Source organism: Chrysemys picta, chromosome 16, assembly GCF_011386835.1.
Source record: "Chrysemys picta bellii isolate R12L10 chromosome 16, ASM1138683v2, whole genome shotgun sequence".
Taxonomy (NCBI): Eukaryota; Metazoa; Chordata; order Testudines; family Emydidae; genus Chrysemys; species Chrysemys picta.
In genome coordinates, this window is record NC_088806.1 from 18,546,636 (window position 1) to 18,569,601 (window position 22,966).

Below are 22,966 nucleotides of genomic sequence, written 5' to 3' on the forward strand. Positions count from 1 at the left end.
TCTGGGCCTCACTGCTGACCTGGAGCATGCCCTGAAATTTCAGTCCTAGGCCCTCAAAAGGCCTCTGCTACTGTACTTCATTCCTCAGCAAACACTTGATTTTCCCCTCACCTGAGCAGATAGAGCAAGTGGTGCAGTAGGTGCGTTACACCCGGGAAAGTTCACCACGGATTTAGGATGGGCCGTTCACTTTAAGGCTCTCAACCAGAGAAGAACAAACCTTTCCTGACACTCTGCACAAGAACACTCCGCCCAGCTGCAGCAAGTTACGCTCTCGCATCTTTGTGACGCAAAAAGAGCGATCAACATTCCAGTTGCAAATTCTTGCTTTTTTTTTTTTAAACATAACCCCTCCTCCCATCCACTCCCCCCCAATGTTTATGGTCCAGTTAAACTCCAAGTCACGCTTTCCCCTATTCATATCACTCCATAATCTTATCTGACTTAGAGCGCAGTGTAAATAAACTCTCTCTAGCATCAAAGGCAAAAATTCTTCTGTTAGTGCAAGCGAGCCTGAAACTTTTAGCAAAGCTGCAGTTTTGTATCACAAAGGGACATTTTTACACTTTGGTTTTCCTTCTGTTTCTTTTATCAACACGAGGACCATCAAAACAAAATAGCCTCCTCTTCATAAAGAGATTAGAAGACAGTGGAGGACTTGTATGTGTAACCAAAGGGCAGAGGAGCAGAAATGAAAGTGCAGAGCGATATATACAAATAAGGGTTTCCTCTCAAGTAAAATTAGAAACTCTTCTAGACCATAAAGGCAAGACAGCATAAAAGAAAAAAAAAAGCCAAAAGGTAGATTAATTTAAAGTACAGTAGAGAGACTTGAAGAGAAGAATCCCCTACAGAGATCCTGCCAGGGGAAATCAGATTTCTTTTACAGATACTGCCCCACTAAGGACTGATCTAAAGCCCACTGAAGCCAATGGGAGTTTTTCCATTGATTTTGAACACTGCTTTGGATCAGGCCTTGAGTAAAGCTTATGCTCAAATAAATTTGTTAGTCTCTAAGGTGTCACAAGTACTCCTATTCTTCTTGCGGATACAGACTAACGGCTGCTACTCTGAAACCTGCAGCTGCGATATTTCACAGACCCTGTTGGAGGACTGGGGGGCTGGGTCACAGGTACTCTGCTCCCCCGAGAGTACACTCTCGCAGAGAAGAGGAGAAACACAGAACTTTTCCAGGTTACGGATTTGCCAACGTTCGAGTAGATCCAAATGTCGCGAGGACAGATTTTGTCAGAGCAGAGAACCAGTCAGACAGTCATGGTCAGACCAGTCACCCCCAGAGTTGAGTGAACATCCAAATTAAGAAACGAGGAGACTATTCACTTGCACACAAAAGGGAATTTTAGTCCAGCCGCATTCACAGCCTGCCTCCTGCTAACATACCAAGGCTTGAGCTTCACTACCACGGCTGCTGGCAAAAAAAAAAAAGAGAGCAAACATTTTTAGTTGAAATGCTTGAATATTTGCCAAGAATGATTTTTGAATTATACACTTGATTGTAAAATTCAGCAGTTCGGTCGCATTGTTTTGTTGCATTAATCATGTCGTTTCATTGCTTTCCCCCGAACAGCCAGCCAGTTTATGTAACCAACAGTGAGTGAAAAGGACAGAGGGCCAGCACAGGCCCCGTGTAGGTTTCAGTGCTGCATAACACGTGATAGGCTTACATGGGACATAAATGATGCAATAACCTCATATTGGCTTTCTGCCCGGGGTCACTTTTGCCCAGCCTGAATTTTATTTTAAGTGCTTATTTGGCCCTGCATTACCATAGTACGTGAACATCTGCCTGTCTTTAATGTATCTATTCTCATAACCCCCTTGGGAGGCAGGGCAGTGCTATTATCCCCATTTTACAGATGGGGAAACTGAGGCACAGAATGACTAAGTGATTTTCCCTGCTCTGCCACAGACTTTGTGTAACCAGGGTTGCCAAGTCCTAGAAAAGTGCTCTAACCCAGTGGTTCTCAAAGTCGGTCCACTTGTTCAGGAAAAGCCCAGGCCGGGCCGGTTTGTTTACCTGCCGCATCTGCAGGTTTGGCCGATCGCGGCTGCCACTGGTTGCGATTCACCGCTCCAGGCCAATGGGGGCTGCGGGAAGCGGCGTGGGCCGAGGGATGTGCTGGCCGCCCTTCCCGCAGCCCCCATTGGCCTGGCGCGGCGAACCGCAGCCAGTGGCAGCCGCGATCGGCCAAACCTGCAGACGTGGCAGGTAAACAAACTGGCCTGACAGGGGCTTTCCCTGAACAAGCGGCGGACCAGCTTTGAGAACCACTGGTCTAACCCACTGTAAAATCCTGCCTTTTTGCAAGTATTCAGGTTGAACATGCAATCTGAGATTCACATTGTGTCGGTTAGTGACATGAGACAGAACAAATTGCAGACATGACTGTAGTATTCCCAGTCTGAACAATCTGTACAGCAAGAATTAGTCACTGATTAAATTTGTAATGACTTTCAAATTATGAATAAATTGGAGAATCTCATGCCGTTTGAGGATGGCAAAAAAAAGCTAAAAATGGTGATTGCGTGACACTGTAATACAAGTTAAGACCCGCAGTCAGGATAACAGCCCCATGGAGCTAGGTGCTGTACAAACACTTTGTCTCTTGTCTCTTTCTAACTCGGGCTCAGCTTCACAAGTCTGTGAAAAAGAGGTAGGTGCTTCCAAGCCACAGAGACACGGTGGTGGGGAAGACACCCACTGATCACTTAGTGGTTTGACACTTTTACCTGGAAGGTCCACCTGATTTTCGGGGTTATTTCTGTGGAAGTCTGGCCTCTTGAAGTCATGTTCTAGGGACAGCAATTAGTATGGTATCACCCAAGAACCTCAATCATTGATCAATCCCCCACTGTTCTAGATGCTGGTCAGACAATAAAAAACAAAGACGATCCCTGCCCCCCAGAGCTCAGAATCTTTTGGACAGACAGATGGAGCAGGGGGAAACAAGAGCCCCACAAAGCGAAGAATTTGGTAGTAAAGTTGGAGTCACCGCTCCACCGGACAAAATCAGATTGCGAACAGCGGATAGGCACGATGGTACATGGGAGGGCTCATCCCTTTAGTGGGACTACAACCTTCCCCTCTGAGTTAGTTGCAACACATGGTTCTGAACTAGGGGGGAGAAAGACTGCGGTCCTAGCTGGAGAATACTTTCATTCACAAAAAAGGAAACCAATACCTTTGGCTCTGAAGCCATCTTAAGGAAACGCTGCTGAATTTAATAATATTCCCTAGCTCTTATGTAAATTTTCATCAGCAGATATAAAAGAATAGGAGGTCAGTATCATTATCCCCATTTTGCAGATCAGGAAACTGAGGCACAGGGGAACTCACCCAGCAGGAGAGCCAGGAATAGACACCATGTCTCCTGAGTCCAAGTCCCATGCTCTAGCCACCTGGCCACACTGCCTTCTTATTGCCTCTTTAGTGGCATTCACCAATTATTCCTCATACCATCCCCAAGAGGTCATCCACATTTTATAGATGGGGAAAACTAGGGCACAGAATCATTAATGTGACACTGGGATTAGAACTCAGGAGCCCCAGGGTCCCACTCCTGTGTACAAAAACAATCTGCGAGGAAGTCAGTCCAGGTGGAGGATGGGCCAACTCTGTTAACCAGGCCCAGAATCACAGAAGATGTGACCAGCTGTTCATATTCAGCTTGCTCCTCAGTGCACAATCCTCTTTGCAGTCAGCAAAGACCCCATGAGGATCCTGTAGCTGTGAGCCTGGAATTCCATCCAGCATGGAACAGAAGTGCATGTACATACTAGAGCATACCTGGCAGACACACCCCTGCAGTCACCTCCAGCAACATCACTTCACAGGAGTCCAAATCCTTGCCCTACCATTCCTCTACGTCACAAGAGACAGACTCCATGGTAAGCTACACAGACGGCAAGAGGGAGAATAGAACCCTGTCTCCCCACACACAGGCCTCTACCTCTTGAGCTAAAAGGAAAATCTCTAATTGGTCTAAATAATACTAGGGCTTTTATCTTTGTAGGCCTATCGCCACTAGAGGGAGACAGTCACAAGTTAAATGTTCACTCCAGAAGAGGGCAGCAAGAGAGACTCACGCTAGACATCGTATTGGTATTACACACACTTTTTAAGCAGGGTGGCTGTGCCTGCCCCCACCCCCACCTTTTGAAAACTTGAACTCAGCAGGGACACGACAATGGGACAGACAGGGGGTTCAGCCCCTGTCTGTCCCATTGGCCCCTGACCAGAGGTGGCTGGCATGACGGAGGGGCAGCGGTGCCAGATTTCAATGAATGACACTGCAACCTGCTGCTTGCCTCTCTCTTTCCTCCCCCACCACACACACACACACTCTCTCTCTCTCTCTCTCGCAGTCCTGGAACCCCTGTTAGAGGCTCCATTGCGCTAGGCACCGTACAGGTATTTCAGCAAGAAAGTAAGCCCCTGTACCAAAGAATTTACAATCTTATATCAAGACAAGACCAGGGCAGAAGCGAGAGGGAGAGTCGGGTGGGAACAATAACAAGATAACATTAAGATTAAGATTGTCCAGTAAGCAGTAATTTATTGCTCAACCCAGCCTAGCCGGGGTCAGATAACAGGCTTCTATAGGCACCGCCATAAAAAAGGAAGTTAGTACATTGAGACCAGGAGGTTGCAAAGTTCCCCCAAGAAGCTCTCCCCCCAAAGACCCAGAATGCTGCTCTTTGGATGTAAGCCATCTGCCGAATCCTACAGAGGACACAAATAAAATCCCTCCCACGCTCACAAAGGCACCTTCAACTCATCCGCCATCTTTTAGTAGAAAGTGGGCCTACCTGAGTTGTAGCGTTCTAAGCCAGTGGGCACTTCTTGAATGGCGGACTCATCCCAGACTGGGTAGCAAATCCTTTGCTGGTAGCAGGTGGACTGAAAGCCACAGCTCATCCAAGGGTCTTCATAGGAATTGGCAGCACCCTGCCTCAATTACAAGGGAGAGACATCAGCTGATAAGCAGATCTAGTCAAAACATAGCACAACCGCTCCTTCCCCTCCCCCCCAAAAAGGGGGGGTGAGGGGAAACTCGTGAAAATATCTTCCAGGAGAAATTTCAAACTAGAGTCAACTAAAAAGATATTTTGTTTGGGGCTTTGGAAACAAAAAGGAAACAAAAACCCAGAGGGATGCAGAGTGTTCTGGGACTCTCACTGGAAAGCCCAGAATATTTTCCTGCCCACTTCTGCAGGCCTGAGAGGTTTGGAAAGAGCAGCATACAAAGCTTAAGGCTGACTCGAATCCAAACACCAAAACCTTTAGCCCTTTGCTCACAGCCCAGGACCGGCTCCAATTAGTGGGGATCCATAGCCACCAATTAAAGCAGGCAGCAGAAACCCAGTGGACAGCAGCTGTGCACCCACCTCCAGCCCTCTCCCAGAAATCTCTCTCCTCGGCACTCTGTTGCCCACAGGTGCAAGCTGCGCCCCTCTTCACCCATGGGGGAGAACTGAGCTGATATTTTGTATGCCTTTTCTCCTGCTCTCCACCTATTTTGGGGACAGAAACTAGCTGATAACATCCCTTTCTATATTCGCCCATGCTTATGGCCTCATTCGCACCACCTCATAGTCCAGCAGCCATCAGGAAGCTGCTGCCTTTTAACATCTGTTCTTCATTCCCCTTTACTACAGTCAGTTCTTTCCAAGGCACCTGGCTCTTTTCAATATTTGGGCAGCATATTTTGAATAGCTCGGCATGTTGGGTGATTGGCCATGACCGAGGGTGCTACGCCCTTGAAAACCTGTCCCTGAGCTCATCTGAAAAATTGTCCCACCTGAACTAACCCTAAAAATAAAAAACTAACCCTAAGAATTACTCAGAGAGAGAAACTGTATCATGTAGAATGATTCATCTTGAAAGCATCTCAGTTGGGTATCAAGCTGGGTCATTAGAAGGTCACAAAGGCCTTGAAAATCTGGCTTGAGACATTGTCAGCAGTTAAGAGATCACAGGTCTCTTGTCTTGAATTTCAGGACACGGAAGATAATGACATTTGGACAAATATCCCTTCCTCATTCCCTTCCTGGGGATGGTCTGTCTGCAGAAGACACCTGATCAGAAGAGATCTTGGGACCCAGAGTTTTGCTTTGCTTGGGCATTAACGCTTGGTATTTCTTAGCCACGGTGCATTTCATGATACCAACAATTAGAGCTTTGCTAATGCTGGGGGACACATTTATTCCTGAGACACGAGGGCATACAATCTGTGCCCCCTCTGCTCAGAGGTGCAGCTGCACCAGGGAAAATGATACAAGGAGGGAAGTGTGGTTTGCCACAAAGGAAGAGCAGCCTTATTCCGGCTGGGGCAAGGGTCAGTCCCTTTCCCCAGGAGAGGCACTCGGTAGTCATACCTCCCAGCTGGTCTTGACCCGCCATCTCCACCCTACATGCTGTTGGGACTACAGAGTATGTTTCCTGGGAGAGGCAGGGTGGTTTTAGTCCTATCATGTAACCCATCTCCCAGGAACTAGGAACCCCTCATGATTATAAGCTTATTATAAGGACAATGGTTTGTCCATGCCTCAGAGTGATAGCATGTTCCAGGGAAGAAAGCATTGGAGAGAGGGACAATCACCTGTTGAACTGGTGATATCAGGGAATGTGGAACCGATTCCATGAGGCTGTTTTTAGGAGCAGCACTGAGCCAACCAAGAACACATTCTTCCAGGCTCAGCGGCAGTTTTAAGCCGCAATTGAAGAATTGCTCAGCCAGCTTCTGGAAAAAGGGCCGTTGTGAGCCTGGTCAGAGTCTAAAAGAGCAGGCGGGTGGGCTCAGGGCAGTGCAGCAGGGAGGCAGGCTAGACACAGCAATGGTAGGAAGTTGCAGGAAGGAGAAGATAATTTTAGATGTGACATCGGGAACTATTAGTTTGGAAACAATAAGAATAGTTCGGCTGGATAATGCTGCAGAAGCTCAAAACTAGGCTGGATAAAGGACTCGAGACTAGTCACAGAGACACAATGCAGAAGTCAGCCCGCTGTCACTCTTGTGCTGCAGAGCTAGGATGGCTGGTTGCAAAGCTCTTTGAAAGGGTATATGGGCCCAGTCCCATGTGCCTCCCAATGACTTCAGTATCAATCAGAATTAGGCATTAAAAACACCTGATGGCTAGGAGGGTCCAGTCCAATCCTCCAACCAGGATCCTGAAGGAGACATTTCCAGCCGTGTTATTATATCTGGTTATTTTGCAACATGACAGAACCCCTGCCTTTGATTTAGTCACGAGTCTCATTTCAACGGGGACCCAACGCATACGGCAAACCTTGGACCCTGAATGGGAGGTGCGGAGGTCTGGAAAACAGGTCTCCTCATTGTGACTGTCGCTGACCTGCTGTACAACCTCAGACAAGCCACTGCCCTGCTCCGTGCCTCAGTTTCCCCTATGCACATGAAACCCTCACATGCTATCAGGGAAACTTGCAGTCCCGTACTCCTCTCCGAGTCCCTGCAGCCATTGCCAGTGGTGGAGCTACTTCTCCTAGCAAAGTTCAATGGCTGCTGGAAGGGGTTTCTGAAGAAGCAGCGAGGTCATAGAATGAAACTGAAATGGGCAAGAGTTGATGGACCTCTAACTACTTTCATGGGCTCCCACTAGAAACATGTGCCCCCAAGCTCCTATCCAAGAGACCACATCTAAGGGGGAGCAAGAGGGTGTGAATAGCAGGAGCAATGGGCACAATGGAGCCTTCCCAGCCCAATACAATTACACAAGATAAGAGAACCAGGCCTGTTTACACAGCTAGATTGTAAAGTGGGTGGGCTGACATGCACCCTATTCCCAGAGAACTTTGATCTGCTGGCAGGGAGATTCTTGCTGGTGAAGAGGAGGAAGGTTAAGAAATCAGGGTCTCTCCAGCAAAGATCCACCTACCACTAGCTCTGCACACTCTTGGACCACAGGAGGACGTCTGAGCTGACAGTCAGCAGGAGGTCTTAGCCCTGAGCTGTTGGGAACTCAATGAACTAGAGACAAAAGGGTAAAGGAGGAGGACAAGGAGGCCAGAGGCAGTAAGAGAAAAGAAATATGGTGCTAAATTCCATGAGCAGCTACCAAAAATAGAGAAGAGTTGTTTGACGTTAGAAACATCTTGTGGTTAAGATACTGGGCTGGGACTCGGAAACCTATAGCAGAGGGCGGAAACAAACCTGGATCACCCAAGTCACTTTCCCTCTATGAGACTTCACTCTCAAACTGTAGAACAGGGATAATATTACCATCCCCTGTAGCATTGGGGTCTGATCCGGTTACACAGGCCATTGGGCCGGTTTTAAAGCAGGCAGTCCTGCTTTTCTAAGGCTTGTCCTCCATCCGGTACTTAGAGAAACCCAGACAATGAGGACACACCAGCAGGGGCAGGATGGAGGGCTCTTCCACCGTTCGTGTGAGGCCACACCAGTGGAGTCGTGGTCACAGAGATGGGGTCACTCCATTCCAAGAAGTACGTGAATGTCCAGTATTCTGGGAAGGGATGAGTGGCCACCCTAGATCTTGGAGCTGCTCCGCGTATAGGACTCCCATCTGCCCCAGCGAGAGTATTAAGCAGCTGCAGATTCTCCTCAGAAGGGCCGAGACCGACAAATGCTATCTGGCGCAGTGCTTACTACCATGAGTAGCATAGACCTGCGGAAACCTTGTCAGGTGGTAAGACTTAACAGGACTGGGCCCTTGGCATGCAGCTCTGCAGGGCACCTTAGTGCTCCACAGATGCACAATGGATATGAACCCAAGGAAGAGAGGATGTAGTAGGCTAGCAGCAGCTGTATGTGGAGCCCGGCTCTTTCTCCAACAAGAGGAACACAAGAAGGGCCCAGTTTAAGACACATGGCACATGCCCAGATACAGGAGTGTGCGCGATGAATAAACTCCAGGAGTCTGTTCTTAAGAGTAAGTAAATCTAAGATGCAAAATCAGAGTAAACAAGCATTTGACCCCAATCAAACGCTTCCCCCACTGAAATTCACGGCAACAAGTTCTTTGGTGCCAATGGCAGCAGGATCAGGTCCTGGGTTACTCCATTTAAATAAGGCATATTTAGGTCACAGGAGGCAGGATAAGCCAGGTAACCTCCAGCGCAATGGGAAAGATCGATGTCGTCACTTGCGATAACAGGAAAGAGAGTTTCCTTCCCCGCCTTCAGCCATCCCTAGGGCTGCCACCACCCAAGCATTTGCAGAGCACCAGTCTCTTCCACTCACACCCTGTCCCAGCTCCTTCCAGGCCATGTTCTCTCCAACACTGGCCAAACATTAACCATTTCCTTCCCACTCTGGTCCTCCTAAAACCATTTGGAGGTCAATGCAGTTCTGAAGTATCTGATCTCTGGAGCTGGTTGAAATTTTTCCAAAAAGAAACATTTCCCCCCAAATCAGAAAAAATAAATGTAGTTTTGTTGGCGATGGGGATTGGGGAGGATGGAGTGATGAAAGATTTTCTGTTGGGAAACATGTCAATTTCAGTTACATTTTTCAATTTTCCAATCAAGGAAACAACTCCCTCCCACCCCCTGTTTCAAATCAATAGTTTGAAACTGAAATATTTTTTTCTGAAGTGATCAAATAGTTTCATTTTTACATTTCTGAACAGAGATTTTTCCAGAACTTTTTGGTTGTGTGAAAATTTTCACTTTTCCAAATTTGTTCCATTTTGGGATTTAAAACAAAAAACAAAATATTGAACTTTTCTACAAGATGGAAATTCCACTTTCCACCAGATCTGCTTAGCACCTAATTTCCCCATCCCAAATCTACAGCTTTCATGTGCCCTATCTAGGTTCCTATACTGTGCTCAGCACTGTGATAGATGAGTGCCTGATGATGTAATTTTAAGGTATACATCTATGCCTATGTGATAGAAATATTAGAGACACTGAGGTAGAGGGGTAGATTCTGGCCTCTGCAACAGCCTCTTTACCTCACTCCATGGCACAAAGGAAACAGAATATCCCAGCTCAGGAACAGCTTGCAACCCTATGCAATCCCCCTATGCCACTATCATTACTATGTGCCAGCCACTGCCATGTGCCAGTGGCTGACTGGCAAGTGTCCGCTGTACGTTGTGCTCTGGCTGTTCTAGACTGTGGAGCCATTCATAGTCACCCATACCAGGGTGTTCTATGTTCCATATAAGGTTTCCTCGGACTGTTCCAATAAACCTAAAACCACCTTTCCCCCACCTCCTCCCAAGAAGCAGAACAGAATCTGGCCCAGAACCTTCACCCAAATTCAAATCAAATCTTGTCTGACATTTGAAAAAGCTGGGATGCCTTTAGCCCTGTCCCAGTACATGTGCATTCGTCCACGGAGGTCATAAGGATTTGGGTTAGGGCCAGCTTTGGAAGAGGAGGCACGGATACATCAAAGGTCATTATCTTAATGTTTCTGCTCTGACTCATGTAAGAATCTGTGCTTCTATGTCCAGCTCAGGTTTGCAAGCCCAAGAGGGTCAGATAAGAACTGAACATGTAGTGGCTTCTCTGAATTAAACAGTATCTCTCAACTGTTTGGCATTAGCCTGTTCCTGCTGCCAAGCAGAGTTTTTCCAGAGTCCTGCAATGCTGTGCCAAACTCCTATGGGATAAAAGAAAAATAACCCAACATCCTTCCTTACCATTACTCCTGGACGGGCCAGAGGATAAGGGGCTGGGCTTCCAATGGTTGTGTCCATGTAGTAACTCATCATCCCAGAGACACCTACAGAAACAGAAGTGGATCATTAGATGCACTGCTGAGGACGCCTGGTCTGACAGAGGAGATATGACTAAGGACCTAATCCTGCAACCCTAAGAGGACTCCTTATTCACACAAGTAAATCCTATCGATCTCAATGCAAAGAAGGGTGGCAGAACTGGGGTTCAAAGGTGGAAGAGACCTATTAGGTCAGTTAGTTTATCCCCGCCATGCACACCCATGACCAATGCAGGAGCGTTCCCTACAGTATATTTTCAAGTGTCTTACCTAGTCCAGTTTTAATTGGCTTTACGCCTGTGAAGAAATAGCAGTCTCACACAGAGGGCCCAATCCAACACACACTATCCATCGCGATCTCCAATGAAAATGGAGATCAGTTAGCAGAGATATCATGTTGACAGGCTTCTTTTCTACCCTCCAGATGGGGATGACCTGCTTCCATGTAGAATAGAAAGAGGGAAAGGCCCAGTGTCCTCCTCCCAACGCACCCAGAGGTTCCTAACATGAGCCATTCAGACAGTGATCTGTAGTGCACCAAGGTGGAATGGCATGTGACTCCCTTGCCTTCCCCATTTAGGAAAGTGAGCTGGTTTCACCGGGGCACAATCAAGTATCATCTAGCATACAAGGCAAACCCAGCCCCTTTGAAAAGATGCCAGACTGACTGACAGCCTCGGCCCACAGACAACAGCAGTGAAAGCATCCCCTAGCCCTGCTGTGCCAGCCACAGGCTTCCGCCATCTTCCCGAAGGACCAGCTCCAAAGGGCAGACAGCAGCTTGCTCATTCTCCAGGGCCCCTTCTCCCTCAGGCTTTTGCTGAGGGAGCCAGTTATAGCCCAATTCAACACCCCTTAAAGTCAAAGGGAGTATTTCCATTGAAGTCAATAGGTCAGAGCCTTAGGTCCAACTGTGGTTGTGTTTTTATGACGTTGACACCCGTCCAGTAGAGGACTGGACTGAGACCTTCAGCTCAGCCACTGCACAGTCCAACTTCTTAGCACCACCGTAACAGCCAACCCTAACAGGTGATTTAATGATCTGATATTTATATATTAGGAGTACACACAAATCTCAGGTGATATCACAGCAGTCAGAGCTACTCCGGATTTTACACTGCTTCACAGTAGCTGAGATCAGAGTCTGGCCCATGTATCAAATGCACTTCATTCTTTGAGCCATTTATATAATATTTAATGTACATATAGATATATATCCTATTCTTTATGGAGCACATTCATCTGGGGCTGCGATAGTGAAGCCAGTTTAGCCTCTGGTGAAGGTCAGACTCTTCCTGAGGGCTGCTCTAAGTTACACCCTCTGATGCACGGTTATAGCTCTTGTGGGAAAATCTCCAAGGTACAAAGTCCGCGCCGGTTCCCCCATCTCCCCTGCACTATCATGACAGAGCTCTCAGAACCATCGCTGTGCCTGGTATATACTGGCCCCTTGCACCAGGGGAGACTTTTTACCTGCCCTATGGCTCTTTTGCAGAGCTGGGGTGAAGGAGCTGAAACCTGGCTCTATGTGCCTCCCCTGCAATGGTTTAGACTCATAGGAGAAAACGTAGGGCCAACATGCTTTCCATGCCATGTGAAGCATGAGATGTGTGTGTACTCAGTGTCACTTCCCCTACGTACAGAGCCTTTTGCCTGGAAGGAAACTGTAAAGAGGGAGTTGTCAGGGATTCACAGGGCTTTTTTGCAGGAAATAACGCAGGGCCAGACTGCATTACTATTTTTATAAATGTATTTATCTCAAACAAACCCATTCAGCCACTACAGGCTGTGCCGGGGAAAGCGGTCAATGGTATAACAAGTCTCCACCCTGAGAAAGCAGCAACTCCATCACCCTCTGGAGAATGTGTCGTTCGATTTCTTTAAACCCCCAGCGCTACAATTGTCTAGCTAGACAATTGTAACCAGAAACACTGAACCCTATTCTCCCTTGATTTCAGATTTACTCCTGATTTGCACTTTATGTTCTCTCTCTTGCTCAGAGCCGTACCTAATCTGCACTAACCCTAAAAGGTGCTGTGACTCAAGGCACAATTCCTCCCTGCTTGTCCCTTGCTTTTGAGGGGTAGATAGTAATCTATTGCCGGCTAACAGCAGCAGCAAATGGTAATCCCCTCTATACAGTCTGACCAGCAGGTGAGACAGAGTATCCAAAGTTCTGGCCTTTCCCCATTCCACCCCATTCATCTGCCTATATTTTTCAACTCAGCCTCAAACCTGCTAGTATTTGACTCCCAGTAATCAAAACATGCAGGAAGTGACCAAAACATGAAACACCTGTATTATGTTGTGTCACGCCATAATTTATGGACAATAGGTTTTTATTATAGCTTTCCTTAAAAGTTTTTTCCCCCGGCACTCTGTGAATGAAACAATTTAACAGAAAACTGGAAAAACAAATTTTGTTACATGCAACAATAAAGTTCTTCCCGCTCCCCCTCATGTGTCATAAGTGAAGTTTGAACTAGAGTTGGTCAAAATATGCCAATTTTTTAATGCAAGATTTTTTAAAGGGTTCCCCTGCCCCCCCAAAAAAAGTTTCCTGCAAAAGATTCTGTTTTCTAATGAAAAAACAAATCCCGCAAATTTGTTTTGAATAAGGATTTGTAAGTAAAAAGTAAGTTTCTATCCCTTGTGGCTGTGGGAAAAGCTTCACAATGTGACACCAGTGCACCCTAAAGGCTCCAAAAGCTGAAGGCAAATAAAAATCTATTATTTTAAAGCCAATGTCATGATATTTTGGTGAGCCTGACTCATGATGTTTGAACATTTGGGGTTGGCAATACTGACATCATGACATGACTCCATACTTGTAAAACTAAAAGGGCTTTTTATTAACAGAACCATTTACAGAAATGTTACAACTGATATTCTAACCATGTGCACACAGACTGATTTCCAAGACTGGTGCATCCTCCCAACTCTTCTCTCCAGCAAACTGTGCTCTTCCCTCTAAGTTCCACACAGGTTGCTACAGTGAGATATTTTTTGTGCTGTGAACATCACTGAAATCAAAACTGTTGGAAAGGGTCAGTTTTGATGAATTTCTGTTTGAAAATTCTTGGAAAAAGAGGTTCAAAAGTGTCAATACATCCCATTTCAGTGTTTTCTAAATGAAAAGTTCTGATTTTGGTTGAAAGTGACTTTCAAAAAGTAAGTTAATTCACAATAAAAAAAATGTACAAAGAGAAATGGAAAGGAACATTTTGATTGACCTCATCCAATTTTTTTCTTTTGGGGGTTTGTGAAAAGTTTTGAGATTTTGATTTCTCAATCACAATTCAGGACACAAAGTATTTTTGAAATCCTGAAAATTCTTGCGAGATGGGAAAAAATCATTTCCTGCACAGTTCTATAAAATACTCTGCATCTAGTTATCAGTCCAACCTCTCACTGGGCTTACTCCAATGACTTGGTATCTCAGAGATTTACACTCCATCTTCCCAGTCCAGGACTGCCTCACAGCTAAACACCCTGGAGCTCATTGCTGAACACTGTTATAAGTGATCAGCCAAGGTCTCTCACCAGTCATCATGCCTATAAATTAAGGCACTTCAGGTTCTTCATCAACATGAGCAAGGTAACAATAAACAGGGATCAAGAGACCAGGGCACTGTCCCGGAAAAATTCCATTGTGAGAAGATCAGAAAGTGATTTGCGCACATGTCCCGAGGATCTGAGTGAAATAACATTTTGGCCTTTGCTACATGAGGCAGTTGCAATGGTTTAACTAATGGGGTGAATTTAAATAGATTTAGCTAAACAGATGCAAATCCCAGTTTGAACCATCCTGCCCACCCAGATCCCTTGTTTCAGAGTGGTTGTAGTTTGGCTTAGACAGATTCCTAACCTTAAACTGGTACAACTTTCCTATTTTGACAGGGTCTCTGTCTCTCTTGCTGTAAGGTAAAAATGACATTGCCAAATAGGTCACTTCCCAAAATAGAACAGACTTTGCAAAACAAAGGCATAAAGAAATAGGAGATCAGCGGGCTCAAGCTCTCTCTACAGAGACCCTTTAAGTAATGTGCATGTGTCCTGGAGCAGAGACACATTTGATTAAAACAGCAGTACCCACTAGAAGTTGCCTTTCCTTGCTTTGCAGCTAGCACAATAGGAAAATGTTTCCTGAACAAGACCGCTACCTCTTAGCCACACAGACGCTCAAGAACTGATTTCATTGCTCACTGAATATCATTTGCATTTTTCTCTGGTTACCTTTGCTGTTTGAGCCTTCCAGCAACGCACTACACTCTGTTACCTGCTACAGCCAGGAGTGGCCAGTCCTGGGGTTATGCATTCATAAGCACTCCGATAGCACTGAACCAACACTGACAGCCAAGACAAGGTTACACGTGATGTTCTTTTGTGTGACTTTGCATTACAAGCTCCAAACATCCAAAAATCATGAGCTGGGCTCCAAAAATAAAAAAATACATTTTTTTGTAAACAAAAATCCTGAGAATTTTAAGCCACGTACATATGGGGTTCTTTCTCCTTGCCTTCTGGTTTTTGAGCCTTTGGGATGCACTTGGGTCATATTTTCAAGCTTTCCTCTGTGGCCAGGAAGGATAGCAACTTTCAGCTTTCGTTTAACAAAATCAAAAAGTAAGCGGAGTTCTCATGACTCTAGAATCCAGGGCTTTAAGAAAAACACCAATTATCTCAAGACTTGTGATAAAGTCACCAGAGTTGGCAAAACTGCATTTCACTCAGATCATCCCATAGCACCAATTAAATGCTCCTAGCCACCATGGGCCATAATATTGGCCTCGGAAGTTTTACAATAAGGATGGTCTATTTTTTTTATTTGAGATTCTATTCAGGACTTATATCGTGCCCATCACCATGGTATCAGAGCTTGAAGAGCACTGCTATTTGTTTTTCTTCTGCCAAAAAGATTTCAGTTCCCCAATTAGGGATCAGACATACCATGTGACTTAGGTCACCAATCACATACCCCACGTTTGACTTCCTTTCCCTAACGTATCTAGATCCATGATCTATGGGCAGGCTCAAAAAATTCAGTGAGGCAGTATATTCCACCCGCTGAGGGAACTCCTGACCCAACTGAAGTCTATACAAGTTTTAACATTTACTCCCAAGATTTCATCCAATATTTTTAGCCATCTGCATCTACATGGAATGAGTTAATTGAGAATTGAAATTTGATCTGTACCAAAGGATCTGTATGGTGTAGAGCTGGTTAAAAGGGGGGAAGGGGAATCAATTTTGGGGGTGGGGGGGGAAGAAATCAATATTTAGAAGTTGTACCATTTTGAACCTTATGAAACAGGAACCATGTTTTGATTACTTTGCAAAAAAAATTGAAGTTTTAAAAATGTTTATTCTCTCCCCTTTTTCTCCATTTTGCAAGTGTGAGCAATAAAATACGTGTCCAACTTTTGCAGTTGCATTTTTTCCCTTTTGCTAGTCTGTAACTTCTCCAGAGTTGAGAAGGTTTTGGAAAATTGCAGAGTAGCAAAAAGAAATTTTGAAAAGGGGGGGAAGATTCCCCTTCACATATAGAAATGAGGTATGACAAGCATTTTTATACCAGTGTAACTGTACCCACAAAATGATGGGGGGGGGAGGTTGGTCCACTTAGCACTGCTGCATAGTTAAATGGTACAACTGGTGTGTTTAGATGAGGCTTCAGAGTTGATGTTCTTACACTAGGTGAATGAACGTTGTGAGTGATAAGAGTTACCTTAGCAAGCTAAGCTTACTGATCCTTCTGCTATGCAAGATAGGAAGCAGACATTAAGGAGCGTGTGGTGATTTTGGGGGATTTCACCTGAGCCATGGAAGATCTTTTAGGCTAGGTCTATACTACACGCCTGAATCGGCGGGTAGAAATCGACCTCTCGGGGATCGATTGGACGCGACAATCGATCCCCGAATCGGCGCTCTTACTCCACCAGCGGAGGTGGTAGTAAGCGCCGCCGACAGAAAGCCGCAGAAGTCGATTTTGCCGCCGTCCTCACAACGGGGTAAGTCGGCTGCGATACGTCGAATTCAGCTACGCTATTCACGTAGCTGAATTTGCGTATCTTAAATCGACTCCCCCCTGTAGTGTAGATGTACCCTTAGAGGAAGGCAGGTGAACAGGTTCTGTATCTTCATAGGGATCTACCAAAACTATGCCCACAGGGAATGAGCCCCTGGGATGGAACAGTAAGGAGAGCAGCAGGAGGCAGGAATATTTGCATGGCTGCAGAAAAGAAGATCCTGAGTGCTTTGTCCAGGCTAATTTTTAAGGACTCCGCTGATAGAGCTTCCACCTCTTCCCGTAGGAATTTTTTCCACAGCCTAATACATCTCTCTGTCAACAAGGATCTCTGATATTCAGGTTATATTTTTTCCCCTTTAGTTTCCTCTCATACGACCCTAAATAATTCCTCTTGTTCCTGGGAGTTTACTTCCTGTAGATACAATTAGATGGTTTTTATGGCCACTCAGGCAACTTTCAGCTGAACTAAATTTTACCCTCAATTACACTGGTGTAACTGCAGAGTAACTTTGCTGATAGCAATGGAATTACACCACAGTATCGGAGAACCAAAGGTGGGGGAATACTATTTTTTTTAAAAAGTGTTCACAAACATTTGGTTGAATTGCCTAGTAGAATACCTATGCTATTATTTGAACAGACATATTCTCTGTTTTTATTCTCATGTTTCTGCTTCTTGATTGGAGGACTGAAGCTTGATAAATGTTATTATGCGACCAATCACATACACAAATAATGATTAGCAAAGTCAAACTGCAAACTTTCCATGGAAGTTGAGTGAGTTATTCAAGAAATGCCAAATACTGGAGCTGGTTGAAATTTTTCAACTTAAAAAACAAAACGAACAAACCAACCCACCCCGAAATTAAAAAAAAACCACACACACAAAAACTTTTCCACCAATAAAAGGGAACAATATACAAATGCCCATAGGGGAAAAAATTTCATTTTCAACTATATTTTTAGATGGGAAATTTATAAACTAATGAAAAATTTGGTTTCATTTAGACTTGCATTTTTCCTTTAGTTTCAGTTTTCAGAAAATTGAATCAAAATTAAAAATGGTCAAATTAAAATTATTTCATTGCAAAGTTATAATAATAATAATAATAAAAAGTATAAAAGTTTCCTGTGACAAAGCTTGCTAGCAAAAATGATTGGTCCTAAATTTCTTAGGGTTAAAAGAAACCACACCAAAACAAGTTTTGACCAGCTCTAACACACATCTTTGCAGAAGACAGTCACAAAAATATAAATATGTAGATATATAATGGTCTAAATTAATTTATTTTTAAAATAACAATTCTTGTGTGTTCTTAGAAATTACTATACTCATTTTAAAGATGGAGGAACTGAGGCACAAAGAAATTAAGTGACTTGCCCAAGGTCACCTAGCAGGTCAGTGATAGAGCCAGGGATAGAAGCCAAGTATTCTGGGTCCCAGTAATATGTCCTCTCCATTAAGCACACTGCCTTTCAATCAGGGCCGGTGCAACCCATTAGGCGACCTAGGCGGTCGCCTAGGGCGCTACAATTTGGGGGGCAGCGACCGCAGCGGTACTTCGGTGGTGGGACCGTCTGCCACCTCTGTGGGGGGCGGCGTTTCGGGACAGGACCTTCCGCCGCCTAGGGCGGCAGAAAAGCTGGCAGTGCTCCTGCTTTCAACCCAATTTGTGACTCAGCCCATGTCTAGCTTCTGTGTCACAGACCTATGCTCAGACCATGCCTCTCCCATAGGTTCAATACCCTGCAGCCATAGGGCTGGTGGGCCATTCAAGGTGCCCACAGAGCATAACAATGAGCAGAGCAACAGAACAGAATTGGTGGGCTTCTGTCTTTCCCTTTCTGTAAATTAAAAGGATTCCCATCCAGGCCTTTGCCTCATAAGCACTGATAGATGGGGAATGGGACAGGATGGGGGCAGGGGAATTTAGCAGCCACAGCCAAACGTTTTTAATCTTGAGTCCAACCATCATTAAAAACCAAGAGGAACTCAAACAAAAGTAAGTGGACTCAGCTGACTGGCTGACCCAAGGGTACTTAGTTATTGCCACTGGGTTTTTGTAGTAAGCAATAATTTATCATCATTGGGGAAAGATAGCCTGTGGAAGTGACATTCTTCTGCTGTACTTTTAACTCTCGAAATGCTGGCATTTTCCAGGCTGCCTGCCAATTTAAAACTTAGGGCAAAGTGTGTCTATAGAGCCAATAATACATCATACACCTGTTCAGCTTATCAATCTTGAGCATTGATTTAAAAAATAAAAGATCGTCCCAATGAAGGGCTTGGATGGAATATGGACAACAGGAGAGTTCTTGGTTTGCTGCAGAGAAAACAATTTGTAAGACATTTCTTTAATAACCTTCTTAGACTCATAGACTTTAAGGTCAGAAGGGACCCTTCCTCAGTTATCCTTTGATGCCATCGTAGTTTCTCTCATTAATATTTAGTACTTTTCATCTGAGAACCTCAAAGCTCATGTATTTTTATAAAAATCTCTAACCTAGAACATGTTACATACAATGTACTGGGGGGAAACCGATGCATGGAATATTCTAGTGCAAACTCTTTAAGACAGGTGTTTGCAGCACAAATATACTGTCTCTATCACGCTTCTAACAAGAATTAAATGACTTGACCAAGGACATACAGCAACTCAGTGAGAAAGCCCAGGTATCTTGACTCCCATGCGCCTGTCCTAACCATTACAATATGAAATTATGATGTCAGTTGGTTGATCATTCCTTTAACAGGTTTTTCCACCACAGAGAGGTTCCTGAAGGGAGGGTTTGTACAACAGTCTCTGCTCCAGTGCAGAGTAAAGTCATTTTTGTAGTAGGGGGCTAGAACTTAATGTGGCACCATAACATCCTGCACCCCTTACAGGACAAATTGTAGCTTTAGCCTAAACCAAGATGAGCAAATCCCGGCACAGGTCTCTCCTCCTCCCCCTCCTTTTGGAAAAAGTGCCCTCTGGTTAAGAATTCTCATATTCTATACCCAGCTCATTAGCCTTTGACAAAATTACTAGTCTGCAGCTAATTCCATAATTTGATTTGAATAGTGGCCCCATTAACAGGGCTGCAAGCCAGTTGGTAAACTGACAGCTGGAGGTCATTTCAAGGGCACCTAACACTAGCCAAACAGTTTGCTGATTAGGGCAAGCACCTACCCCAAAGAGGTTGCTGCTGTTACATCTCTCGCAGCTGCTATATATGAAATTACAGGAAGATGTGAATGGGGGAGGGGAGCAGTGAGGTCACTTGTTATTCCACTTACAGTGTTTCCAGCAATGAAACAGATGATTGAAAAGAAAACAGCATGGGCCAGATCCTCAGCTGGTGTAAATTGACAGTTCCTTTGTGGGGCTAAGTTGGTTTTCAGCAGCCAAGGATCTGGCTGGATGAACAAGATGCAGTTGCTAAATGCAGAGGAAGGATGATCCAGTGGGTAAGAGGGCTACCCTGGGACTTGCAGAACCCACGTTCAGTTTCCTACTCTGCCACAGATTGGAGGAAGTCATTTGGGCCAGATTGTTAGAAGTATTTAAATGCCTCAAGGCCTCTAGTGGGCTTTTGAAAAGTGCCTAACTCATGAGAGTGAGTGGGATTTTCGAGAGCAACTGACTCCCATGAGTTAGGCGCTTTTGACAATTCCTCTCTACATCTCTAGGCACTTAAATATCTTTAACAATCTGGCCCTCAGTCTTTCTGTGCCTCAGTTTCCCATTTAGGATAATAGCACTTCCCGACCTCACAGGGATGAAAAGAGACTTGGGGATGAGGGTAAATAATAGGCTGAACACACGCTCCCAGGGTGACACTGTGGCCAGAAGATTTAATGAGATCCCAGGATGCATAAACAGGAATCTTAAGTAGGAGTGGAGAGGTTATTTTACCTTTGTATTTGCACTGGTGCAACTGCAATACTGTGTCTAGGTCTGATGCCCACAATTCAAGAAGGAGGTTGATAAATTGGGGTAGGTTCAGAGAAGAACCACCAGAATGATTAAAGGATTGGGAAGCAAGCCTTATAGTGACAGACTCAAGGTTCTCAATCTATTTAGCTTAACAAAGAGAAGGTTAAGAGGGTGACTTGGTTACAGGCTGTAAGTACCTACATGGGAAACAAATATTTAATAATGGGCTCTTCTATCAGCAGAGAAAGGTACAACATGATCTAACAGCTGGAAGTTGAAGCTAAACAAATTCATACTGAAATAAGGAGTACATTTTTTAGGGGTGAGGGTAAATTGGTCCATTTGTTAATTACTAAGGGTCATAATGGATTCTCCATCACTGACCATTCTTGAATCAAGATTGGGATAGTTTTCTAAAAGCTCTGCTCTAGGGATTATTTGGGGGCAGTTCTCTGGCCTGTGTTATACAGGAGGTCAGACTAGATTATCACAATGGCCTCGGATTCTATGAATCTAGCTATATTGTGAGGATCAATACATCAAAGGTTGAAAGGTGCCCAGATAAGTACCAAAGATAGATACATGCATCTAGAAGCAATCTGACCAGGATGAAAATGAGAGCTCTGAGCCATAACTGGTTAAACTATTCAAGCACCAAGACTTTCATAATAAAAAATCAAAGCCACTGAGCAATCCGTGCTCTGGCCAGCATTTCCTGTTGTTTAAAGCGAACATTCCCATGTAACACCAAATTTGCTTTGGCAGAAAGTTTTTTAAAATGACAGAAAAAAAAGATCAAGATCATCATAAAGACAGCACTGAATAAATACTCACCAGTAAACCCCCTCTGGATCCAACCCCCTCTCCCTGAAGGTATCAGATGGCAGAGTGAGAGCCAATGGGACCTTAATAGCAAATTAGTGGCCACATGCAAAGCATCAAATTAAAGACTAATGGAAACATGGAAGGCCTGACTCTGCATTTCTCGGGGGCTCAAAGCTCCCAGTGACTTCCAAAGAGCCAGCGGGAGCGCTGGTTATGCAAAGGATGCAGGCTTGCATCCTTAATGATGAGGAATTGCAATCCTGCACCTACAAAGCCCAATAGCCTTTCCTGCCACTCACTGTTCCCAACTTCAGTTGCTTTCGGAAGCAGAGAACCAAAGCTGGCACACATCTGCATGACGCTGGTTGTTTTCCAGCCCATCTTCAGTCTCGAGAATATTTTAAGGCACACTACTATTGTGATTTGTAATGTGATGGGGGAAAGGGGTTGGAAGCAATGTTTCCTGCAAAGATATAAATGGCCAAATTATTCGCTGGTGGAAATCAACTTCTCCACAAAAATCAGTGGAGTTACACTGATTTACACCAGATGAAAATTTGATACTAAACATTTTGCTGTCCCCCTCCCCCTTCCCTTTAGAACAAAACTCTTTAGCCTACTGAACAAAAAACAAACATGCATATGATTAATGAAAATAAAATTGAATTCAACCGTCTGTCTTTAACTACAACTTTGCTCCAATACAGTGTCATCGGTAATGCCAAGAAACAACTTTCCACCCCAGACAAGTCAACAGTAATATTATCTTAAACTCGTTTAATACAAAAAGTATTTTTAAAGGACCCCAAAAACACCCAGATTGAATCATAAATATTTGCTGATTACATCAAATGAGTTAAATTGCTAATGAAAAGAGAAGGAGTAAATATCCTAGCAGGTCACCAGGAAAGTAGAGAGCCTGAAAATGAACATAGGTAAATAACAATCCAAACAGAGTTTAGCATAGAATCCCGAGCTTTACTTACTACTTGTCTGAAAGACCAGAGAAAAGAGTTGTATCCTCCACAGCTTCCCACACTTGTCTAAGGTCTCTTGCCAACTACCTGGTGAAATCCTCTGCACCAGTGCTAAAGAGGATGGAAATACCATAATGTTTCTAGCAGGGCCGCCTATCAAATAGAAAGGGGGTGTGGTCAGGATAGCAAGCCAGGGGCGGCTGGAAAAGGCCAGCTCTGAACTAGGCTCTGACACAGCACCAACAGCAGGGAAGCTGCCAGATGTGATTACCCACAATGTGAACTCGTTAAAATCCAACTTCTGTTCGTTATAATCAGAGAAAGCCTCTATCCGAATCAGTTGCCAGTGTTCCAAGGTGGGGGACTGTGATATTTGCCTTTGGTGATTTGGATCCTTGGGAATCCTTCACATAATTTAATCAAACAAATTAGCTGAGGATCTCCAAGCACTTTACAAGTATTAGTCACTTAAGCTTCCCA

At 44.7% G+C, this 22,966-nt stretch overlaps 1 protein-coding gene across 5 annotated transcripts in view; it reads right to left on the reverse strand.

Moving 5' to 3' along the window:
• ETS1 (ETS proto-oncogene 1, transcription factor) overlaps positions 1–22,629 on the reverse strand; it is a 122,297-nt gene extending 99,668 nt beyond the window's left edge. For 2 of the 5 annotated variants that reach the window (XM_008171069.4, XM_008171068.4), the window contains exons 1-3: positions 22,496–22,629; positions 10,657–10,739; positions 4,831–4,969 (exon numbers count right to left, since the gene is read on the reverse strand). In XM_008171069.4, coding sequence (XP_008169291.2) covers positions 4,831–4,969; positions 10,657–10,739; positions 22,496–22,619 — 346 coding nt within the window. In that variant the 5' untranslated portion in view covers positions 22,620–22,629. Of the gene's footprint in view, positions 1–4,830; positions 4,974–10,656; positions 10,740–21,518; positions 21,537–22,495 lie in introns of those variants that run through there. The other 3 variants (XM_065570626.1, XM_042851960.2, XM_042851961.2) reach the window with 3 other exon arrangements.
• Positions 22,630–22,966: the final 337 nt, after the last annotated feature.